This window comes from Octopus sinensis, linkage group LG29 (genome assembly GCF_006345805.1).
Source record: "Octopus sinensis linkage group LG29, ASM634580v1, whole genome shotgun sequence".
NCBI classification, from domain to species: domain Eukaryota; kingdom Metazoa; phylum Mollusca; class Cephalopoda; order Octopoda; family Octopodidae; genus Octopus; species Octopus sinensis.
The window spans coordinates 4137140-4163048 of record NC_043025.1 but is presented as its reverse complement, the minus strand read 5'-3'; the positions used below and the strand labels follow the sequence as shown (position 1 = coordinate 4163048).

The window sequence follows — 25909 nt, the reverse complement described above, 5'->3', positions numbered from 1 at the left end:
GGTGCCAGTCAGGTGGCACTGATATCGACCACACTCATACGGTGCTTTTCACATGCCACTGGCACAGGTGCCAATCAGGTGGCACTGATATCGACCACATTCATACGGTGCTTTTTACGTGCCACTGGCACAGGTGCCAGTCAGGTGTCACTGATATCGACCACACTCATACGGTGCTTTTTACGTGCTACTGGCACAGGTGCCAGTCAGGTGGCACTGATATCGACCACACTCATACGGTGCTTTTCACATTCCACTGGCACAGGTGCCAATCAGGTGGCACTGATATCGACCACATTCATACGGTGCTTTTTACGTGCCACTGGCACAGGTGCCAGTCAGGTGTCACTGATATCGACCACACTCATACGGTGCTTTTTACGTGCTACTGGCACAGGTGCCAGTCAGGTGGCACTGATATCGACCACATTTATTTTTATTATAATCATAGTGGCAAAAGGGCTAACAGCAAGTTCATCATCATCATCATCATCAAATTAAGAAACAGTCTGTAAATGTATACAACAGCCAACAGACTTGGATGTGCAAGGGTAAAGGGACATGGGGATGATTATGTGGGGGGGGAGGTCGACGACACCATCACCATCTATTGTTGAGTGTTTTGGTAGAGAGACAGACATAGAAATGGCCAGAGAGAGAGGAGAGAGAGAGACAATGGTAGAAAGAGAGAAACAGACAGTCACACAGAATGACAGAGAGAGGGGGAGAGAGAGAGAGAGAGACATACTGGAAGACAGAGAGAGAAAGAGATACAGGCAAGTACAGAGAAAGACAGAAAGAAGATAGAGAGAGAAACAGAGAGGCATATACAATGGTAGAAAAGAGAGAGGTAGACAGTCACAGAGAGAGAGAGAGACAAGAAGACAGAGATAGAAGTAAACCAATAGACAGGTATATATAGAGAGGGAGAGAGAGATACAGACAGGTACATAGAGAGAGAGAGAGAGAGGGAGAGAGAGAGATACAGACAGGTACATAGAGAGAGAGAGAGAGAGATACAGACAGGTACATAGAGAGAGAGAGAGAGAGAGAGAGAGACAGACAGGTACATAGAGAGAGAGAGAGAGGAGAGAGAGAGAGAGAGAGAGAGAGAGAGATACAGACAGGTACATAGAGAGAGAGAGAGAGAGATACAGACAGGTACATAGAGAGAGAGAGAGAGAGAGAGAGAGAGAGAGATACAGACAGGTACATAGAAAAAGAGAGAGAGATAGACAGGTACATAGAGAGAGGGAGAGAGAGATATACAGACAGGTACATAGAGAGAGAGAGAGAGAGAGAGAGAGCCAGCTTGTTGGTGAAAGGGTATTGAGGGGTGTTTGAGGTTAGTTACCTGGCCAGACGAGTCAAACGAAGATTTCTCCACACTGAGTTTGACCTGGTCAAAGAGATTCGGGTAGAGGGCAGGGTTTAACTCGTGGCCCAATAAGGCCTTGACATGCTTCTGGATATGGGCTCCGAATTTCTCATGTTGACACACTAAAAATTTGAGCAGGTTCTCGATAAATCTGGGGAAAATAAAGAAAAAAAGACAAAGATTAGAGGGGAGGGGCACGGAGGAAATAAATACGTTAAATAATATAAAACATGTGCTAAGTGTGTGTGAGTGTTTGTAAGAGTGAGTGTATGACTGTGTGAAGTCCTCATTAAAGGCCTGTGATATGCAGGACACTGACTGGGAGAACAATGCCTGTCATCGTCACAGATGGAGGAAGCAGGTTAAGGAGGGGATCGACACTTTTGAGAGAACACGTATCCAGCATGAAGAACTTAAGCGAGCTGCGCGAAAGCGCACAGCTCATATAGTGAATGGGGAAAGCTTGGTCTGCAATGTTTGCAGTCGTATATGCTTGTCAAGAGCAGGGCTCATTAGCCACCAACGGAGCCGCAAATGCATAATATAAGTTAGTCCTAGAGCGCACAATGTTCCTGAAGGTCGGCAATGGTCTTCCTTGGTCACGAGTGGACGGCCATCATCATGCGTATATATAAGTGTGTGTGTATAAGAGTATGTGTAAGTGTACCTGTGAAGGTGCATGGCTTTGTGGTTAGGGATATTCAACTGACGATTGTAAAGTTGGGCGTTTGATTCCTGGTAGAATGTTCTATCCTTGAGCAAGACACTTTACTTCATATTGCTCCAGTCCACTCATCTGGGAAAAATAATTCATACCTATTTCTTTATTACCCACAAGGGGCTAAACATAGAGGGAACAAACAAGGACAGACATAGGTATTAAGTCGATTACATCGACCCCAGTGCGTAACTGGTACTTAATTTATCGACCCTGAAAGGATGAAAGGTAAAGTCGACCTCAGCGGAATTTGAACTTACAACGTAACAACTGACGAAATACTGCTAAGCATTTCGCCCGGCGTGCTAACGTTTCTGCTAGCTCATACCTGTAATTCAAAAGGGCCCAGCATTGTAATTCAAAAGGGCCCAGCTTCTGAAAACTACATTAAGGTTACACATGTCTGTGGAATACTCAACCACTTGCATATTAATTTCCTGAGCAGGCTGTTCCATCGATTGGATCAACTGGAACCCTCATAGTCATAACTGACAGACAGCCAGTCTTCTAAGTGGGCCTGTATGTGTATAACGGTTTCTATTGGCTGCAATTTTCTCTACATCCAGTCATGTGATGTTGGCTGCCCCTCCTCTCAGCTTTTATGAATGTTCTGCACCATCTGGTCGAGAGGCTTCTTCTTTTCCCCACTGGAGGTGTCTGTTTGAAAGTGGTTTTAGAATGGTGTTGTTCTAATAACAGGTGTATGTGACCTGCCAGATTTAATCTTCCTTCTGGGATGATTTTTTTAAAGTGGTAAGTATATTAACTTGGCAGAAATGTTAGCACACCGGGCGAAATGCGTTGCCGTATTTCGTCTGCCGTTACGTTCTAAGTTCAAATTCCGCCGAGGTCGACTTTACCATTCATCCTTTCAGGGTTGATTAAATAAGTACCAGTTACGCACTAGGGTCGATGTAATTGACTTAATCCGTTTGTCTGTCCTTGTTTGTCCCCTCTGTGTTTAGCCCCTTGTGGATAGTAAAGAAATAGGTATTTCGTCTGCCGTTACGTTCTGAGTTCAAATTCCGCCGAGGTTGACTTTGCCTTTCATCCTTTCGGGGTTGATTAAATAAGTACCAGTTACGCACTGGGGTCGATATAATCGACTTAATCCCTTTGTCTGTCCTTGTTTGTCCCCTCTGTGTTTGGCCCGTTGTGGGTAGTAAAGAAATAGGTATATTTTTTTCGGGCCAATCCTAAGCCCACAAAGAAAAAGGGAAAGGTTGCGTGTTGGACCTGCAAGCCAACCCTACAAGACAGGAACAATCACAGAAAGAGCAAAAGAAAGCCAAAGCCAATGACAAAACCATTGTTACCCAGCTTGTATTTATGATTGTACTTTTCTCCATCTCCATCATTAAATACTGTGTTTACAACACTGACATAGATCTTATCCAAATCTCTCTGGCAATGGTTACCTGTGTTGTTTAACAGGCGAGATCGTCGTCCGTTACAGCTGTCATCATCATCATCGTTTAGTGTCTGCTTTCCATGCTAGCATGGGTTGGACGGTTCAACTGGGGTCTGGGAAGCCAGAAGGCTGCACCAGGCCCAGTCTGATCTGGCAATGTTTCAACAGCTGGATGCCCTTCCTAACGCCGACCACTCCGTGAGTGTAGTGGGTGCTTTTTACGTGCCAGACAAGGCTGGCAAATGGCCAAGATCGGATGGTGCTATTTACGTGCCACCGGCACGAGGCAAGTCGGGGTGGCGCTGGCAACGGCCACATTCGGAGGGTTCTCAACGTTTCTTTTGTCAAGAGATGGGGGGGGGGCATTTACATTTTGAATAGAATGTTAATGGTGTACTTGTGAATGTTGGGTATAGAGATGAAGTTACTTTCCAAACTGCCATGCGAAGGAGGAGGTGTGTGTGGGTTGATGGAGAAAGACAAAATAGAGAAAGAAGTGTCCACACCAACACAATCACCATCACCATCATTACCAAGCGAAAGAAAGAGACCCACACTTACTGCGTGACCAGACAACACTGAGGGTCACCGGTTGAGCTCTGCATCAGGCTGCTTTTACGAGAGGTGCCACATCCTGGCATTGATGGAGATCTAAAACAGGCCAAGAAACTGAAAAAGCAACAAAATTAAATAAAACATATGAATAAAGTAAATAAGCAAACAAATATGACAGATAAACAATGGTAGTGCCCAGGTGTCAAAAACATAATGATATCTGTTTGGCAACTGATGATGGGAATACATATCTGTAATTTTATAAGCCTTAGTCTCATTATTCTGAGCTGTCCTTCATGGTTTGTGAAGATTGGTTGTTTGTCTTCATAGATAATCATATTAGGCTTCGATAATGCTTAGATGTTTGGAAGGTTCTGTGGCATAGATGATGTTGCAAATAAGAGATCTCAATGGGGCAGTGGTTTTTATTATTTTCTAATTTAGCAAGAACAATAAACAGAGGCGGTCCCCACCACTGCTTCCCTCTAATGATCACCACAGTCATCACCTAATGTTCACTTTGCCATGCTTACATGGGTCAGACGAAATTTGCAATGGCAGATTTTGTATGGCTGGGTGCTCTTCCTATCACCAACCCTCACCCGTTTCCAAGGGAGGTAATATTCCCCCAACCCCCATGGTCAGATAGGACTTTCATGGTAGATGGAAAATATACAGCCTTGTTAGTATGACAATGATACTCACTCACAACCATCGTGTGATGTCCAGATAATGGTACACACACATGCTTGCTTCTTGTTTCATGCTCTTCCTTGATGTGACTGGGGTCATTCTAAGTTAGTGGTCCCAGAGGCATCATCATGCATAGAGCCAACCAGGTCCCCCAGTGCTCCCCACCACTGGTGGCCCCGCGCGAAGCCTTCTGCATCCTTCAAAGGTCTTCCCCAACCACGCCCAGCCATCTGGAGCACGACCTGACCCCGAGGCCTCTTCCAGTCCACAACTGCTGTATCAAATGAGAGTAAAGCTGCCCTGTTAAGATGATCTAGCTGTAGATGGAGGACATGTTCATATCCAACACATGCAACAGGCAGTTAAGAGCGGGGAGGCTATGGGCTGATGCATTCACGCACGCAGTTCTTTGTTATTAACACGATGGCACCATCTGATGTTCATGGTGGTTCTCGGGATTCTAGTATCAAAGAAAATATACATCATCGTGTATGTGTGTGTGTGGTGTGTGTGTGTGCTGCTGCTGCTGCCATTTGTGAAACCCATTAACAAGTGCAATACTCACTGTGACAAGTTGGACCTGTTGGTGTTGTTCTGTAGGGCGACACTACCAAGAGCACAAAGGAAGCCGGTCATGTTCACCCATTCATTGAGTTGGTCCTGCAATTAAACATGGAAATCAAGACGGGAAGAAGACGACGACGGTGGGGGGTGAACAAACAACAGAAAGTGTGATGGTGGCATGCGGTCTCCAAACTATGTCTTTCAACTTTTACTCGTTTCTGTCAATGGAATGCAGCCATGCTGGAGCACCGGCTCAATGGGTTTGGTCAAACAAATTGACCCCAGTATGTTGTTTTTTTAAAGCCTGGTACTTAGTCTTAGGCGCAGGAGAGGCCGTGTAGTAAGTAGCTTGCTAACCAACCACATGGTTCCGGGTTCAGTCCCACTGCGTGGCATCTTGGGCAAGTGTCTTCTACTATAGCCTTAGGTCAACCAAAGCCTTGTGAGTGGATTTGGTAGACGGAAACTGAAAGAAGCCCATCGTATATATGTATATATATATACATATATATGTATGTGTGTGTATGTGTTTGTCCCCCTAGCATTGCTTGACAACCGATGCTGGTGTGCTTACGTCCCCGTCACTTAGCGGTTCGGCAAAAGAGATCGATAGGGCTTACAAAGAATAAGTCCCGGGGTCGATTTGCTCGACTAAAGGCGGTGCTCCAGCATGGCCGCAGTCAAATGACTGAAACAAGTAAAAGAGAGAGTCTGTCAGTCCCTTCTGCTGAATCACTAGCCTATGGGGATGTAAACAAACCTACATTTGTAGTCAGGCACTGGTGAGGGACAAACACAAACACACACAAATATACAACAGGCTTCTTTCAGTTTCTGACTCGCAAAGCTTTGGTTGACCTGGCGCTACAGTAGAAGACACTCGCCCAAGATATCACACACTGGGACTGAACCTGGAACCATGTGGTTGGGAAGCAAATTTTTTCCCACACAACCATGCCTGCACCTATATATAATAATGTGACTTTTAAAATCTGTATTTGTATTATTATCTTTATTGATTTATATAATATTTTGTAAGCTTTTGATGTTCTCGTTTGTAAAATGAATAAATAATCTAACATTATTATATCCGTAAGTTGATGAACAAACTAAATTTGTTTCTCCATTTTCTTATTTGTATTATATATATATAACCAAAAAATAAGCAACAAGAATGGATCCGGTAATCTTGGTTTACCTGGCATCCTATTTCAAGTTCCTGGAACTCATATCTACAACTTTATCGGTACATTTGCACTCTCTAGGATGTTACTAATTGATTTGAGAACTTTACATTATTGGAAAACCTATATGAAATTAGCTGAAGATTACTTGACATGTTATATTTGCTGTAATATTTGCAGCTTTAATAAATTGTTATAGTATGAAACAATTGTACTAAATTACCAGATCCATTCTTGTTGCTTATTTTTTGGTTATAAACACCCCACATAAATTTATGAGTAATACCATAAAAAAGTTCTGGTGCATCTAAATTAAGTACCATATTCATTTGAATCTAAATTATATATATATATATATATATATATATATAAAATACATTTTGACTTTAATTATAAATTAATATGTTCTCAAACCGGCGTAAACTACTGCAGTGAATTACTTATGCAGTATTTATTTCCGGGAATTTGGAGCGCTAGAACAAAGGCATTTGAATATAACTGTGAATATAATCGGCCAAACTGCTCATGTCTTTGACCTGTGTTAATACATAGCGTGCAGTTCGACAAATTATATTTTATGATGATCTGAAGATTAATTATGTAAGTAAAATTGCATAATTTATTAACAGTGAAACAATTGTATGGGGTTAATCTATATTTTTGTTATTTTTCATTTGTCCTGCTTGCTTACGTTCATAGTGTGCTAAATTTTTCTTGAGAACAATTCTTAGTGGTTGAGACCCTTGCGGATCTATCTCTAGCGTAAGAGCGTCCACATAGTGGATTCTCTCTCATATTTGTGTATATGTATATATATATACATGTATACATGCATACAACCACACACGTGTATATATGCATACACACACACACCCACACAAATATAAATTTAATGCACAATATACGGATTTAACTAACCCACTGGAAGCTCCTTTAGTGGATTAGGCTCCAAACCACAGAGTAAGCCAATACAGGGGACCGTAATGTAGGGGTCCCTTTGCAACTGAAATGCAGTAAATCCAATCAGTGAAGATTATTTCATGAAGTGTTTACGGAATATAAAGAAAGTCAGGGGTTATGACGTGGATCTATTTATGTCACCAGTTGATATCCATAGAATATCATATATGACTGGTATCCTTCTGTTTCTGTCTACCAAACCCATTGATAAGGCTTCAGTGGGTCCAAGGCTATAATAACAGACGCTAGCCAAAAAGTGCCACACAGTGGGACTGAACCCAGAACCATGTAGTAGGGACATAAACTTTTTTTATCACACATGCAAAAAAAAAAAAAAAAAAAAGAGAGAGAGAGAGAGAGAGAGAGAAGCAACTTGTAAGGAAAAATCCAACCTCTAACTCGTGATCCGATGTCCCATGGTGAGTTGGTTTTCTCCGTAGCCGAATCGTTTCCCCAATACTTCCAGAGCTGCAGCCTTCTTCTAGCTTTCCTTTCGGATAGATATCAAGGTTTTTTGTGACATTGTCCCATGCTTTACATGTGTCCTCCCATGCCTGCAACGATAACATCAACACACATTCAGATTGTCAGTCATCTTCACAGCTGGAACACTTCCAATATTTCTATCCAAGCTACATCATCTTCACTTTCATCACCAGCCAGCGTCATATGTCCTATTCCTGGATGTGCCACAGCTTTAAAATATTTCTATCTACATAATATTTCAAGCAGTTTGATCTCTAGCCATCATCCAGTTTCTTATTCCTAGATGTGTATTAACCACATCTTTACAGCATGGAAAAAGGACACTTAACCCTTTTGTTACAATATTTCTGTTGAGATGCTCTGTGTTTCTTTCAATTACTTTAAATATAACAAAGAATTTAGTAAAATAACTTCGTTATCATTAAGCTGGTTTTAGGAACATAAATTGTGACTAAGGTTTGGTGGAAGATTTTAATTCAGAACTTTTGAAAACAAGACATTTGTACTAAGGAACCAGAGCCGGCTTCAGCCAGGTTGGTATCAAAAAGGTTAAGAATTATTTCTCTATTATATATCTTAACCATTTTGTTACAATATTTCTGCTGAGATGCTCTGTGTTTCTTTCAATTACTTTAAATATAACAAAGAATTTAGTAAAATAACTTAGTTACCATTAAGCTGGTGTTAGGAACATAAATTGTGACTAAGGTTTGGTGGTAGATTTTAATTCAAAACTCTTGAAAACAAGACATCTGTACTTACAGCCAGAGACGGTTTCAGCCGGGTTAGTAACAAAAGGGTTAAAAATATCATCGTGTGTGTGTGTGTGTTGGGGGAAGGGGGCAATGACAAGTGACTAAGACTTTTGATGATGTGCTGTGCTTGGGAAGACATGTCAAGCTAAATGAAATTGTAGTTATGACCAGAACTGGTGACATGTGAATGGCACCTGTGCCAGTGACACATAAAAGGAACCAATGAAGGTGACGCACAAAAGGCACCCAAACTAGTGATACATAAGAGGCACGCATGCCGCTAAATGAGAATGGAGCCCAGTGCAGCCCTCCAGTTACCAGTTCCAGTGAAAGTGTCCAACCCATGCCAGCATGGAAAACAGATGCTTGATGATGCTGCTGCTGCTGCTGATGATGATGTGTGTGTGTGTGTGTACATATATGCATGTATGTATAATGAACATCATTTTCCATCCTCAAGGGTTAGAGAGTTCAACAAAGTCCAAGCCAGTTCTCATATTCGAAATTACTGACCCCAGCCAGCCCAATCTAGGGTCACAGGGTCAAAGGCCAACATCTGACCTTTGTGGTTTATTTTGTGTTTAGCATCCTAAGGCCGGGAGGTGAGGGAGGAGAGGGGGGTAGAGAGTAAGGGGAGATAACTCACCTGCGTATTCCCTGGTGTTGGATGATCGATCTTCCGTAATAATCCCATTATTTTCTTCTGTAGTAAAGCTCGACCTGAAGAGAGGGAATCGGAGGTGAGTTGAGAGTGACACCACCACCTCCACCACTGACCAACCACACATGCACCTCCGCAACGCAGACATAAATCACCACCACCACTGCCACTTCACTCACTGTTACATCAATTCTACAATAGACACTCCACCATCAATGTAACAATGCACGCACCACCACTACTGCTACCACCACCACCATCATCATCACTACCTATTTCTTTACTACCCAAAGGGGCTAAACATAGAGAGGACAAACAAGGACAGACAAACGGATTAAGTCGATTACATCGACCCCAGAGTGTAACTGGTACTTATTTAATCAACCCTGAAAGGATGAAAGGCAAAGTCAACCTCGGCGGAATTTGAACTCAGAACGTAACGGCAGGCGAAATACCTATTTCTTTACTACCCACAAGGGGCTAAACACAGAGAGGATAAACAAGGACAGACAAACGAATTAAGTTGATTACATCAACCCCAGGGCGTAACTGGTACTTATTTAATCAACCCTGAAAGGATGAAAGGCAAAGTCGACCTTGGCGGAATTTGAACTCACAACGTAACGCAGACGAAATACAGCTACGCATTCCGCCCGGCGTGCTAACGTTTCTGCCAGCTCGCCGCCTCATCATCACTACCATTACCACCACCACCACCACATTTACAATGCATACAGCATTGCCACCTTCACCATTACTACCATTATCATTACCAACATCACCACCACCATTATCATCCCTACCGTCAACACCATTACCATTACCACCACTGTCACGCATTGACGCATACACCATCACCACCACCACCCATGAACACCCATGCCATCACCAGCATCCCCACCACCACCACCACCACCACCACTACTAGACAAGGGATACATCACCTGTGGTGAGGGTCATGCTGGCAGCAGCCAGGTCCGAGTAGACGTTGTAGTTAGGGAGTATTTGAGTGACGGCCACCTCATCGGCCCCGCACCGGATGTCAGCTTCCTCACACAGCAAATGAAAACAGGACATGGCAGTGAGTACAGCGTTGACATCAATACTCCACAGATACATGAAGAACACCTCCTGGAAAAGACACACACGGAATTAATAATATTATACAACTTTAATAGTATTGATGATAATGATAATAATAATAATAATAATAATAATAATAACAGTGGCTCTCATGGCTCCTGATCTTAACTGATTGGAAGTGTTATCATGTACATTGTTTTTGTCTTGGTATAAAAGATGGGCTACAGCAAATATTCTGCTCAATACCACAGATTTGCTTGTCAGTTGTTTGACCTTAACCAGTCGAGCATGTCCTTTGGTGGCTGACTATATGTGCATCTCTGATCACGAGCAGAAGTAGTGGGGGAGCATCATTGCCATGTGTTGAGATGGATTCTTTGGGGTTTGAATAATTCACCTCTGGAAACATGGGTGTTTCGTTCAACATCCTTAAACAACCCTTATTCAGGGACCTTTTGAGTGGGATGGGTTACTCAACCTGAATAAAATTCTAGCTGGGCCCCACCTGCAAGGTCATGTGCTGTTTATCTTGATATGAGATCACCATGTTGCGCACATATGGTTGTGATGCATGTGCCTGGTGTACCCTTATCAGATGGGTAGTCCTGATGGGTATACTGGGCTTCGTATATTTTACCCCAGTGTCACTTTGATGGCATGTACTGCTCTCTCACTCAATAATAATAATAATAATTATAATAATTAACTGGAACAGCTCATGTACTGAGAAGAGCACTATCGCTGTGAAAATAACATCCATCCATGAATTTATTTATTTTTAAATACATATTTTATCTGTGAATTTGCGTGTGTAATCTGGGAATGCATACAATGAGCTTCTCTGTCCTAGGTGTATGGAACACACTCGGCGAGAAACGGAAGAAAATTTGAAGAAAGAAGGAAAAAACATAATAATAATAATAATAATAATAAAAAAAGCATTCTCCATCTAAAATGGAATAAATGTGGTGATAATTTTAGCATGCATAACAAAACAAAATGTGCTCTTGTTACTTTGGCCTCCGGGGGATGCTTAGTATTAAGGCAGCTGAAATAAAATTATAATTAAAGGAAACCATAAATAATAATAACTAGCAGCATAGTTCCTAGCTGTCCCTTTGGGCGATAAAAAGGTCGAGTTGTGTCCCCTAGACAGAAAATGCGTTGCATATAAAAAGCTTAGATTCTCGACCCCATGTTGAATTTATCGATTTTTTCAGAACTGGGGGAACTTTACAAAATTTTCGCTGCGTCAGTTTTGAATTATGACATTGGGCTATTTGTGTGTCAAGTTTCATCAGAATCGGTTGAAAGCCGTGGTCAGGGTGAAGGTACAACCTGACAGACACACAGACAGACAAACTGCCGTTTATATATAGAGAGATAATAATAATAATAATAATGATGATGATGATGATGATGATCATCATCATCATCATCATCATCATCCTTTTTATTATAGGTACAAGGCCTGAAATTTGAGGGAGGGGACTAGTTGATTACATCGACCCCAGTGTGCAACTGGTACTTATTTAATCGACCCCAAAAGGATGAAAGGCAAAGTTGAGCTAAGAGGAATTCAAATCCAGAAAGTAGTACGCCAATGACCCTGGCAGCTCGCTGCTTTTAATAATTAACCTTCCTTTTATAGGGACAAGGGCCTGAAATGTCGTGGGGTGAGATAGCTGATTACATCTGCTATGTTCAAAGGGTACTTGTTTCATTGACCCTGGAAGCATGAGAAGCAAAGTCAGTTTTGGAATTCGAGTGCAGGATGCAGAGATGGACAAGATGCCTGGTAGTGTTTTGTGCAGTCCTGCATGCTAACAATCCCACCAGCTCACAGCCTTCCAAATGATAACAACGTCTTACAACTCCCACAATAAGTCTATAACTATCAAAACAGAAAAGGAAGGAGGAGGAGGAGCAGGAGCAGGTATAAGGGACAAAAGTGAAAGTGGGGGAGGGGGCAGAGGAGTAGGAAGAGGTGGCAGAGAGGAAGAGGATGAAGAGGAAGAGGATGAGAAGAGGAAGAGGGAGGAGCAGGTATAAGGGACAAAAATTAAGGTGGGGGGGCAGAGGAGTAGGAAGAGGTGGCAAAGAGGAAGAGAAGGGGATGAGGGAGGGGGAGGAGCAGGTATAAGGGACAAAAGTGAAGGTGGGGGAGGGGAGGGGCAGAGGAGTAGGAAGAGGTGGCAGAGAGGAAGAGGATGAGAAAGAGAAGAGGGAAGAAGAGAAGAAAAGAGGAAGAGGAATGCAGATGAAGCTAAGATGGTTTACCTCTAGAACGATGTGAGAGTCTGTACAGATGGTGATGTTGCTGCCGAGATTGGCATTGATGCTGTGCTTTTGGAGGAAACTGTTGCGACAGATGAGGATCTCATGGAGCCATTTGAGGATTTCGGTGTTGTTGGCCATTGGCGGCGCACCTGGAGGGTTTGGATTCAGCTGGTTCTGGATCAGCTTCTGAGAGACGGACGTTAACACTTGAGAGCTGCAACAATAAAAAAAAGAAAACATCAGTAGTGGTGGTCGTGGTGGTAGTGATCAGAGAAGCCCAACACCATAAACTCACTACCTTTGTGGCTCAGATGTGTGTGTGTGTGTGTGTGTGTGTTCATACCTATGCTTCTCAACCTTTTTAATATCCAGGCCAGATCCAAAACCTGGAAAAACTCATTAAACCCGTGGCAATGTACCATGCTTGAGAAGACCTGTCAAGCCAAGTGGGATCACAGTTGTGGCCAATGCCAGTGTCACATAACTGGCACCTGCGCCAGTGACACGTAAAAAGCACCCATTACACTCTAGGAGTGGTTGGCATTAGAAAGGGCATCCAGCTGTAGAAGCCTTGCCAGATCAGATTGGAACCTGCTGCAGCTGCCCAGCTTGCTTAGTTTTCAGTCAAACCATTCAACCCATGCCAGCATAGAAAACAGATGTTAATTAATGATGATGATGAGAGGGAAAACTGTTGAAAGCTGCCTGAAGAATGCCTGAGGGTCGCATGTATATCCTTGGGAGCTTTGGCTGAGAATTGCTAGTGTATGCATACGCACACACATACACACAGAGACCTGGTAAAAGAAGAGAAGCAGAACTGAATATTCAAAAGTTACCAAATTAGTTACACAGCCTTACAACATAAAATGGAAGATCTTTGTTAAGACCAAACTGTATATTAACAGGTCAGAAAAAGACATTCCATATGTTCAGTTGGAAAGCTTAAGAATTTCCAGTGAATGTGTAAGTGCCAGAAGCGAGATGTTTTCTTCATGTCCACATTTTACAAAATACATCTTAGAGGAATCAAGAATAAAGCACTTGACACGTTATAATGCATTCCATCGTCATTGAAGGTCATCAGCACAGAGGAGATCTCATGGGCAACTGGTCTTAAATTCTTCCATTATGACCTCAAGGACTATGATAAATAAGTGGGGACTGGTAGCTAAACTCTGATGAACTCCTACTCGCACACTAAATTCAGTGCTGTACACATTAACCGTCACTTTGCTAACAGCATCCCGGTACAGGGCTTGAACGGCTCTCAGTAGCCACTCTATAGCTGCTGTTTTGAGTATTTTCTCTTCTCAGTCTCCTGCATCTTGCCAGGTGATGCTAAGGAGGGTTGGTCATAACTGGTATGTTTTTAATCCTAAGTCTGTGCTCTTGCAGCTGAACTGGGACTTGTTAACGACAACCAGCACTAATTACACTAGTGCCTCTACTGAGTGAATGTGGTAGATGAAAACTGTGTGGAAGTAGCTTTCACAGCAACCACCAGATGAGGAATAAAGTCAAAGACTTTCTGCAGGTCAACAAGAGCCAAGTACAGCGGTTTACTTTGAGTTAAACACTTTCCTTGCAGTTGCAAAACTATAGAGACAGACAGACAGATACACACACACACACACATATTATCAATGTCCCTTTTGCCATTCTCACATGGATTGGATAGTTTGGCAGGAACTGATGAGCAAAAGGACTGCCCCAAGCTCCAATGTCTACTCTGACATGGCTTTTATAGTTGAATGCCTTTCCTAATGCCAACCACTTTACAGACTGTACTAGGTGCTTTTTATTTCTGTGGCACCAGCACTGGTGTGGATACCAAATGCTTCCAAGACAAAACCTTCAACAGAGGGGAGGGGTAGAATTGAGGCTTTGTGGCAATTGGGAAAGGAGAAGAGATAGTGCAGACTGGTGGTTCTCAACTGGGGCCCATATGGCCCCTGGGGGTTCATATAAAATTTTATTTCATATAAATTATGTGAAAAAAATCAGATACATTTCTATAATCGACAAATATTTTCATAATTTTTTTTTATACAATTCCTAATATTTAATTATAAAAATATGATAGAATCCAAGGTTTGGGACATATTCTTACCTTATTTTCCAAAATGTGTTTATTGGTGCTTCAGGATTCCACAACGCTATAATTTCTGGCTGATGTAACCGTAGCAGAGCCTGAAAAACAGAGAAGGAATTCAGTCAATCATAAACAAACTACAGTAAGTCATCAATCACGTGATCGTCAATCATTATTGTCATATAAACAAAGAGTGCTTTAGTTGGACACCTATCCCATTTCATCTGTCTTGTATATATTTCAGTCATTGGACTGTGACCATGCTGGAGCAATGCTTGGAAGAGTTTAGTCAAACAGATCGACCTCAGCACTCACTTTTTGAAAGTCTAGTACTCATTCTATTAGTTTCTTTTGCAGAACTGCAGTTATGGGAATGTAAACAAACCAACATCAGTTGTCAAACAATAAAAGGATGGGGTCTCACACACACACACACACACATATATGACAGGCTTCCACACAGTTTTCATCTACCACATTCACTCAGTAGAGGCACTAGTGTAATTAGTGCTGGTTGTCGTTAACAAGTCCCAGTTCAGCTGCAAGAGCACAGACTTAGGATTAAAAACATACCAGTTATGACCAACCCTCCTTAGCATCACCTGGCAAGATGCAGGAGACTATGAGAAGAGAAAATACTCAAAACAGCAGCTATAGAACGGGACCCACAGAGGGATGAAGGAAGAAAGGAAAACCACAAAAAGACATGGTATGCCACCATCAGTGCAATTTAGAATCACCAGGGAAGATGCCAGTCATCATCATCATCGTTTAGTGTCCGCTTTCCATGCTGGCATGGGTTGGACAGTTCAACTGGGGTCTGGGAAGCCAGAAGGCTGCACCAGGCTCAGTCTGATCTGGCAGTGTTTCTACGGCTGGATGCCCTTCCTAACGCCAACCACTCCATGAGTGTAGTGGGTGCTTTTTACGTGCCAGACGAGGCTGGCAAACGGCCATGATCGGATGGTGCTTTTTACGTGCCACCGGCACGGAGGCCAGCCGGGGCGGCGCTGGCAACGGCCACGTTCGGATGGTTCTCTTATGTGACACCGGCACTGGTATCACAGCTACAATTTCCATTGATGTTGATCGATTTTGATTTTGATTTTGATTTTGATGTGGTTATATGAATGGGTTTCCACCAGAGGGATGAAGAAAGAGAAGGAGATGCAAGATATGGGGTACCATATTTAGATCAGAAGCAATTTAGAATCCCCTGGGAAGATGCTGGCGACCACATCGAAATCAGGAAGACTAGATATGTCTTGCTGCTGGCCTGATGTAGAGGCCATTTGTGTGAGAGAGGAATCAAAAGCTAAGACTGGTGATGATGACAGCAACATCATCATCACCATCATCATCAACAACAACTAATGAATATTAACCCTTTAGTGTTTAAACCGACCATACCAGGCCAAAATTGTCTTCCTGTTTTATGCTCAAACCAGCCAGCTCTGACCTCTCACACCTACCCTACAAAGTCATTCTAAAAATAAACAGGGACACCATCAAAATCTCAGAGTTACAAGATGCTGTACAATTAATTTAAAACAATGTGATTAACCCTTTCATTACCAAACCAGCCAAAACCGCCTCTCGCTCTGAGTAACAAATGTCTTGTTTTCATAAGTTTTGAATTAAAATCTTCCACCAAACCTTAGTCACAATTTATGTTCCTAACACTAGCTGAATGATAACTAAGTTATTTTACTAAATTCTTTGTTATATTTAAAATTAATTGAAAGAAACACAGAACATCTCAATAGAAATACAGTAACGAAAGGGTTAAACAGGCTTTACATTTGACAGAGGAATCTGAAAGCTAAAGGGTGAATGATGAGCAAACAAAATTCTTGGTGCCACTTACCTCCATCGCTTCTTGTGCAATTTCCGGCATTTGTTGGACATGGACAAGGGACACTAAACCATTTATCAGCTCTGACGTGCTGTTTTGGACTTCATGCCCTGGTTTGTCTGGGTTCTGCAGCAAGCAACAGACGCAGATAGACACAAACAAAAATTATAATGAAACTACATACACCACCTCCATCCCCCAAACCACCATCACCCCCCCATCACATTCTCTGCAAGTCACGTTAATAGCAGGGAGATTATCATTTCTGGGGTAATCCTCAAGCCCAGGGATTCTCAACCAGGGTACTCGTCACCTTTGCGAGTCGTTAAAATTTCCCTGCAATAAATTGCTTACACTTCTACAAGGCATAAAATATTTTAACATTTTTTAATTACAATTCCTAATAAGATTTAATTATAAAATAGGATTTTTTAAAAACACTAAATGGGTTAGAAGGTCCAGTAGAATAAAATAGGAATCAAAGGGATCCATAGACAATGGCTGAAAAAAAAAAAAAAAACGCACTAGCCTATAATTTTTAAGGTCCAGTCCTCTACTCTGTGGTGTCTAGGGTGCAATCCTGTAGCCCATGGTTTCTAGGCTACAATCCTCAAGGCTATAGTTTCTAGATTACAGTCCTCTAGCCTATAGTGTCTAGGCTACAGACCTTTAGCCTATAATTTCTAGGGCACAGACACTAAGCCCTCAAGTTCAGGGGAAACACTATAATCTCAGTCACTTGTATGTTATGGAAGCTGGGTAGCAGGTCTTATGAGTCCTAGGGCTAAGAAATAATTGTTTACATATCCTCATCATCATCATCGTTTAACGTCCGTTCTCCATGCTAGCATGGGTTGGACAGTTCGACCGGGGATCTGAGAAGCCAGAAGGCTGCACCAGGCTCCAGTCATATCTGGCAGTGTTTCTACAGCTGGATGCCCTTCCTAACGCCAACCACTCCGTGAGTGTAGTGGGTGCTTTTTACGTGCCACCCACACAAGTGCCAGGCGAGGCTGGCAATGGCCACGGTCGGATTGGTGCTTTTTACGTGCCACCGATTGAAAAAAAAATGGAGTAGGATGGAAGAATAGTTTATTTGTATGATATTAATGTTGAAATTTTAAAAAAATAACAATATAAATAAATTACAAGTTGTAAAGTTCAAAAAGAAAATGTGAGATGGGAAACGCCATTTTCTTTTTTGAGCTTCACAACTTATAATTTATTTGCATCGTTATTTTTTTTTAATTTCAACATCTTCAATATCATACAAATAAATTAGTTATACAATTCATCTTTCTCGATTTTCTTTCAATATTCTTTTACTCTTTTACCTGTTTCAGTCATTTGACTGCGGCCATGCTGGAGCACCGCCTTTTTTAATCGAGCAAATCGACACCAGGACTTATTCTTTGTAAGCATAGTACTTATTCTATCGGCCTCTTTTGCCGAACAGCTAAGTTACGGGGACATAAGCACACCAGCATCGGTTGTCAAGCGATGTTGGGGAGACAAACACAGACACACAAACATATATATATATATACATACATATACATATATACGACGGGCTTCTTTCAGTTTCCGCCTACCAAATCCACTCACAAGGTTTTGGTCAGCCCAAGGCTATAGTAGAAGACACTTGCCCAATGTGCCGTGCAGTGGGACTGAACCTGGAACCACGTGGTTGGTAAGCAAGCTACTTACCACACAGCCATTCCTACATATTAATAATATGTATTACTACAATAATCCCTAACAAATCATCGAGGCTTTCTCCTTATGATAGGGATTAACTGGTGGAATCTTTTGGATTATATAATATTTAATGTGGATCTAACTTCCTCAAATTGTCTATATATATATTAGATATAGAGAGTATATATAAATTATACATACATGTAACATAAGGAGGGGGTCAGCATGGATTAGTTTGACCAAACCCAACAGGAAATATCTCTGCATTGTGTTCTCTTCCCCTGGCCGCGATAGCTTGAAACCGGTCATCTTGGTAATGGTGGAGAACTGCAACAACAACAAGAACAAAAACAACAGGTGTGTTTACAAGAAGTTGGGGGGACACAGACACACACACGTATACACTTATCATCATCATCATTTAGCGTCCGCTTTCCATGCTGGCATGGGTTGGACGGTTCAACTGGGGTCTGGGAAGCCAGAAGGTTGCACCAGGCCCAGTCTGATCTGGCAATGTTTCTACGGCTGGATGCCCTTCCTAATGCCAACCACTCCGTGAGTGTAGTAGGTGCTTTTTACGTGCCACCGGCACAGGTGCTAGACGGGGCTGGCACACGACCACGGTCGGATGGTGCTTTTTACGTGCCACCGGCATGGGGGCCAGACGAGGCTGGCAACGGCCACGATCAGATGGTGGTTTTTACGTGCCACCGGCACGGGAGCCAGTCGGGGCGGCGCTGGCAACGGCCACAATCGGATAGTTCGCTTACATGCCACCAGCACTGGTATCACAGCTGCAATTTCCATTGATGTTGATCGACTTCGATTTTGGTTCTGATTTTCACTTGCCTCAACAGGTCTTCACAAGTGGAGTTTTGTGTCCCAAGAAGGAAAGGTATGCATAAGTCGACTGGCTACATCCCAGGTAGAGGCCATATATATGCAGAAATACGCATACATATATTGAAACACCTTAAAATACACACATATCATCATCTCTTAACATCATAGGTCAGACGGTTCAACAAGAAGAAACAAAGAGAGCTCTGCCAGATTCTGTGTCTACATTGACAGGGTTTCTACAGCTGTACTGGGTGCACACTTGCACATGGGTGTGGCTGTGTATACATATATGTATACACACACACACACATATACATATGCACACACATATATATATACATATCATGGACTCTCTTGTCATTAGACAACATATGAGGGTTTGGTAATTTCTTGCCGAACAACCCCACAGATGATTTGTTTATAGTGATCAAATATTATGTTTGTGTACACATAAGCTCACTCCCTTCCATCAAATTGAAATTACCTGTACAGGTGTACCATGTGCCACATGTCAGATGATGAATTGATCGCAGAGCAACATGAAATGAAGTGCTTTGCTCAAGAACCCAATGCCCAGTCTAGGAATTGAACCCACAACATCACAATTGTGAGCGCAACACCCTAACCACTAAGACCATGTGGTTGGGAAGCAAACTTCTAAACTGCACAACAACAGTTGCACCAATAATAGATGTGTATATACAAACACACTTATGTCAGGTTACTTTTGAGTGCTACTGGTAACGTGTAACCCAGTACAACCTGTTGCATGGTCGGGTCGTCGGCGACTAAACCGGCAACCCCACCAAGCTTGCTTGGTGAGGAGGGTGTTTATTGGATACCCTGTGGGATGAAAAACAAAACCCGTCAAAGGGCGAAGGAACTCTTGAGAGTCAACGTCCATCCAATAAATGTCTTAAGGCTGTATCATGCGTGGGGATATAGAAATAATCAGACTGAATATCCGATCGCGCGGTAAACCATTGGGAGTGAAGGACTTCTAGCCTTTGTTAGGGCATCCTTCTAGGAGAAGGTAACTCAGGTAACTGGGATAACTCCGACATAAAACCTGCAGCTCAGTGGTTACCGATGACGTTGACTTGTTCTTCTTTTCAGATTATGGCTGCTGTTTCTTAGTGAGTGGGATTGACTCAGTGCACAGCCTTTCCTCACTTTAAAAAAAATCTTCTTGCACAGGCATTGCATGATAACAACATTGATTAAGCTTCGTGCAATGGCCATACTCGATGACGAAGGGGCAGCCACCATATACTAACACAGCATCCATTCGAAGGCTTCAAATAAGATTGCCAGTAATTACAGGAGGAGACAAGGAGCAAACCAAAAGAAAGAATGAGAGAAGGACGAAGAGAGAAGGCAGAGGAATGAAGAAAAGGAGACAGGCAAAGATGTAAGAGAGATGCTGGTTGGTACCTGTGTCTTTGGTCCTTGGCTTGCTGTTGCTTGCATCACTTTGTTCACAGCATCGTTGAACATGCTACGCAGTTCCCCAGCTTTACTGTACATCTTTCGAATCTCAGGCCACCATGCTAACCGCGGCTGCAAATATACACAACAAAACAACTCAGATGGGAAAAAACAACAAACAGAGAACAGGTACTTGTATGTTATTGAAGTGTCCGTTACAAGCTTGGTTCCTGTGCTTCCACTTCACCCCGCACAGGTCAGGTCAGTGAGCAAGACGACCGGGCAAGGATGGCTGTGGCTATCTGGTCACTGCATGTACCACCCTGAACTGGAAGCATCGAAATTAGTTTTGTGGAACCCAGTTCATGAGAAGGAAAACGTTATCAGACTTACATCATCATCATCATCATTAACGTCCGTTCTCCATGCTAGCATGGGTTGGACAGTTCGACTGGGGGTCTGGGAAGCCAGAAGGCTGCACCAGGCTCCAGTCTGATCTGGCAGTGTTTCTACAGCTGGATGCCCTTCCTAACGCCAACCACTCCATGAGTGCAGTGGGTGCTTTTTACATGCCAGGCGAGGCTGGCAACGGCCACGATCGGATTGGTGCATTTTATGTGCCACCAGTCAAGGCGGCGCTGGCATCGGCCACGATTCGGATGGTGCTTTTTACATGCCACCGGCACGGAAGCCAGTCTATGCAGCGCTGGCATCAGCCACATTCAGATGGTGCATTTTACGTGCCACCGGCACAGGGATTACAACTGCGGACAACTTAATTGCAGACACTGGCCTGGAATGCATCCGGGACCTGCAAGCAGTGAGGTTTGAACCAGGAGGTGTGCCTGCTGCAGCTTGGCTGAGTACCTGACCATAATAATAATAATAATAATAATAAAATCTATTCACAAGGTTTTGGTTAGCCGAAGGCAGGTAGGAGATACTTGCCCAAGGTGCCATGCAGTGGGGCTGAATTCAAGACAACACGGTCAGGAGGTAAGCTTCTTAATCACAGCACCCATGCTTACACCAATAAAATAATGCATAACCAAACCCCACCTCACCCCACCCCACAACCACCGACCAAGGGAAAAAAAACAGAAAAACAAAAAGAAAGAGATAAAAACCCAAACAAACATGGTTTCAATCATGTGACTAAGTGATTGACTTACCTGTGTGATGATCTTGTACAATGCACTGACTAATACCAGGTGGTAGATGAGTGGAGATTGAGGGTTGAGACAGACCTTGGGTAGATCTCCGATGTATGGGTTGATGCGGAAGAACGAAACAAAACAGTCGATGTACAGGTCAATATCTTGACCGATTGTACCCTGGCTACGGCTGAACTTGGTACTGGAAGGTGGGCTGAACAGAAGGGTCTGCAGAGAATAGAACAGAAAGCACAATGTAAATGTGTGTGAATGTGTGTGTGTGTGTGTCCCCACAAAATAAGTATACACACTTTAACAGTTGATAACTCAATTTAAACTCTTTTAGAATGAACACATCAGAAATAATGAAAGCAGCCTGTTGCACTGTGGATTCAACAAAAGAAATTTATCCTGAGGTTCTACAAGAAGTTTGAAAACACAAAGTGCAAAGACAATATAGGAAGGAGTGCCACACAGTGGGACTGAACCCAGAACCATGTGGTTGGGAAGAAAACTTCTTACCACACAGCCGTTCCTGAGCCTATATATGGTTAAAAAAAATTTCTTATGCATAATTTCTAAGAAAATAAGAAAGCTGAGGCAAAAAAAGGTGGTGTAAAATAGGCTTGATAAGCAAAGGGTTAAAACAGGGAGAAAAAACATTTACTGGGTAAACAAATATGTCTGATTTGCCAATTGAAAAGGGTCAAATATTGTTGAGAAGGCATTTAGAAAGAAGTAAACCCATTTTGAGCTTCTGGGTCACAGATTGGATCAACATGAACAAAACTAACACCAGAAATTGCAACAGACCTCCAAGAAACCTGCAACATAGATTTCTGTGTTCTTGTGTTTTACGAGTATGAAGTTCTTGGTGTACATGTGTGAGTGTTATTATTTGGGTCGTTCATAATATCATCATCATCATCATTCATGCATTCACATGAATGATGATCATACACAGACAGAAGTGCGTGTGTGTATGTCTTTTAAGTGTAAGTGTTAGCCTATCTATCCCCAAGAGACTGTTTCATAGAGAATTGGCAGAAGACCAGCACATGCAAGGTAGACAGGAAAAGTGCTTCAAGGATACTCTGAAAGCCTCACTGAAGGGCTTTGAGGTCAACCCCAAAATGTGGGAAATGCAAGAACAAGACCACCCTGCCTGGTAAAGCTGCCACTTCCTACGGATAGAACAGGACTGCAGGGACACAAAGGAAACGTGAACGATGCAAGTTCAAACAGAGCCAACTCTTTGCCTTCAGTCCCAGCAGACCACCAGTGCCAAGATGTGACAGAGTCTTTTGAGCAGGCATCAGATGCGTTGGCCACAACTGGACACACCATTCCCTGTCTTTTTCTCCCATGTGATGTTGTCATTCATCACCAACAACGAAGGACAAACTAATATTCTGATTAGGTGGAGCTTTTAATTGATGTGCTGGTGGCATGTAAAGAGCACCATCCGTTCGTGGCTGTTGCCAGCCTCGCCTGGCCCCCGTGCCGGTGGCACATAAAAAGCACCATCCGATCGTGGCCGTTCGCCAGCCTCGTCTGGCACCTGTGTCGGTGGCACGTAAAAAGCACCATCCGTTCGTGGCCGTTGCCAGCCTTGCCTGGCCCCCATGCCGGTGGCACATAAAAAGCACCATCCGATCGTGGTCGTTTGCCAGCCTCATCTGGCTCCTGTGCCAGTGGCACGTAAAAAGCACCCACTACACTCAGAGTGGTTGGCATTAGGAAGGGCATCCAGCCGTAGAAACATTGCCAGATCAAACTGGGCCTGGTGCAGCCTTCTGGCTTCCCAGACCCCAGTTGAACCATCCAACCCATGCTAGCATGGAAAGCGGACGCTAAACGATGATGATGATGATTTCTAAAACGAAACTCTATTGCAACCTAATCTTATTTGAACTCAACTTCTGCCCATTAAAATGTAATTAAACAATTAGCAAAAGCTGGATGTCTGTTTCGTCAACTGAAAAGGTCAAAGCTTGAGAATTGCGTAAAGAGAGATGAACAAACCTTGAGGTCGTGGGTCACAGATTGGACTAGCGTGAACAAAACATTAGGACGATCGTTAATGTTGATATATGTAGATGCTTTGCACATGCGGACAAATGTCACGGCGGCCCCTTCAGTTTGAGATGCCTTCGAACTTCCTCCATGCGGATTCGATAACGCTTTGCGGGCTTCATCAATAAAATGTTTCTGAAAGAGACAAAGTATTATCATTATCATCATTAGATGGGGGGGGGGGCTTGGCGATTAGCGTATTCAGCTCATGGTCAGAAGGTCATGTGGCTGATTCCCAGCAGTGTGTTGTGTCCTGGTTGCTCCAGTCCAATCAGCTGTACCTGTAATTGTTGTACCTGTAAATTGAAACGCTCAGCCTTGTCCTGTTCTGTGTCATGCTGAATTTTCCTGAAAAGTACATTAAGGGTATCTGTGGGGTACTCAGCCAATTACATGTTAATTTCACGAGCAGGAGTGGCTGTGTGGTAAGTAGCTTGTTTACCAACCACATGGTTCCGGGTTCAGTCCCACTGCATGGCACCTTGGGCAAATGTCTTCTGCTATAGCCTCGGGCCGACCAAAGCCTTGTGAGTGGATTTGGTAGACGGAAACTGAAAGAAGCCCGTCGTATATATGTATATATATGTATGTGTGTGTGTATGTTTGTGTGTCTGTCCCCCTAGCATTGCTTGACAACCGATGCTAGTGTGTTTATGTCCCCGTTACTTAGCGGTTTGACAAAAGAGACCGATAGAATAAGTACTGGGCTTACAAAGAATAAGTCCCGGGGTCGATTTGCTCGACTAAAGGTGGTGTTCCAGCATGGCCACAGTCAAATGACTGAAACAAGTAAAAGAGGCTGTCCACTGATCGGATCAACTGGAACACTCGTTGTCACCAACAGAGTACCCACAGTATTTCTAAATGTCCTGGGTATGATTTTCAGCTGCATCCAGTAATGGGGTCCTGGTATAGAAGTTCCAAGGTTTTAAGGTGTGGGTCCACCTCTTAACCCCTATTGTTCCCAGGTTTACTCTGACCTGGGGAAGGGGCACTTGTCAGGGTTCCCTGCTCTGGATTAATGAGAATATTAGGGACTGCCTACCAATGCATTTGAAGGCCGGGTCCAGTGGAGTCAGCAGAAGAAATCTTCACAGTTCAATGAAGGGGAAATACAGCAGCAGCAATGCATTGTGGGATGCAGAGAGCAAGATGAGGCAAGTAAGACTTCTTGGTCATCCACCGCATCCGTCTCCATCTCCAGCTGTCTTGACCAGGGCTTGCCACTGGACTGACGATGGTCACAAACAAAGGAGTCATTGACAGTGCATAACTTTGCTTCACTTTAAACGAAGGCAATGCGCAATTAATTACTCTATATATATCTTCATTATCATCATCATCACCAATTAACATCCGTTTTCCATGCTGGCATGGGTTGGACAGTTTGACTGAGGTCTGGAGAGCCAGCAGCTGTATATGCGTGTGTGTGTGTGTGTAAAAAAGTATTGCATTAGAGACTACTGAAACTGGCTGCTCACCACCATCATCATTACAGATGCTGGCAAACATTCTCAATCAAAGGTGTGTGTGAGTGAAGATAGAGACATGAAAATATATCTTTAATTAAGATACAAAATATTGGACATAATTGGAAGATTTAAAACCAAAAACAAAAGAGTAGGTGGTGCTCCAGCATGGCCGCAGTCAAATGACTGAAGCGAGTAAAAGAGTAAGAGCATTATTAATTACAATGGAAACGATATGATAACGATTATGAAGGTGGAGAACTTACCTTTTTTAGCATCTGTGGAGAACAAGGAGCACCTGCATCAGCGTTTTTGATTTCCTCAAGGATTTTCTGTTTAAATAATTAAAAGAATATAATGATGATGATGATGATAAGGCTCTCTGGTTATTGGAATTTTCTCTCAAATAGTATGAAGGACCGGAAAACAACATTTATACTGAATTCAGAGACAGGTACTATGGATGCTGGCAACATCACTTTTACCAGTGGCATCTGTCAAGGGGATTCTCTAAAACCCCCTACTCTTCTGCATTGCTCTCGCTCCCCTAAGCAAACTGTGGT

The 25909-nt window shown here is 43.0% G+C and overlaps 1 protein-coding gene across 2 annotated transcripts in view; it reads right to left on the bottom strand.

Moving 5' to 3' along the window:
• The window catches only part of LOC115225990 (neurofibromin), a 105951-nt gene extending 80279 nt beyond the window's left edge, over positions 1-25672 (bottom strand). For both annotated transcript variants that reach the window (XM_029796963.2, XM_036514988.1), the window contains exons 1-14: positions 25613-25672; positions 23827-24012; positions 21820-22029; positions 20654-20779; positions 18578-18703; positions 16691-16804; positions 14842-14921; positions 12729-12942; positions 10310-10496; positions 9351-9424; positions 7856-8017; positions 5321-5415; positions 4069-4176; positions 1355-1529 (exon numbers count right to left, since the gene is read on the bottom strand). In XM_029796963.2, coding sequence (XP_029652823.2) covers positions 1355-1529; positions 4069-4176; positions 5321-5415; positions 7856-8017; positions 9351-9424; positions 10310-10496; positions 12729-12942; positions 14842-14921; positions 16691-16804; positions 18578-18703; positions 20654-20779; positions 21820-22029; positions 23827-24012; positions 25613-25624 — 1869 coding nt within the window. In that variant the 5' untranslated portion in view covers positions 25625-25672. The remainder of the gene's footprint in view (positions 1-1354; positions 1530-4068; positions 4177-5320; positions 5416-7855; positions 8018-9350; positions 9425-10309; positions 10497-12728; positions 12943-14841; positions 14922-16690; positions 16805-18577; positions 18704-20653; positions 20780-21819; positions 22030-23826; positions 24013-25612) is intronic.
• Positions 25673-25909: the final 237 nt, after the last annotated feature.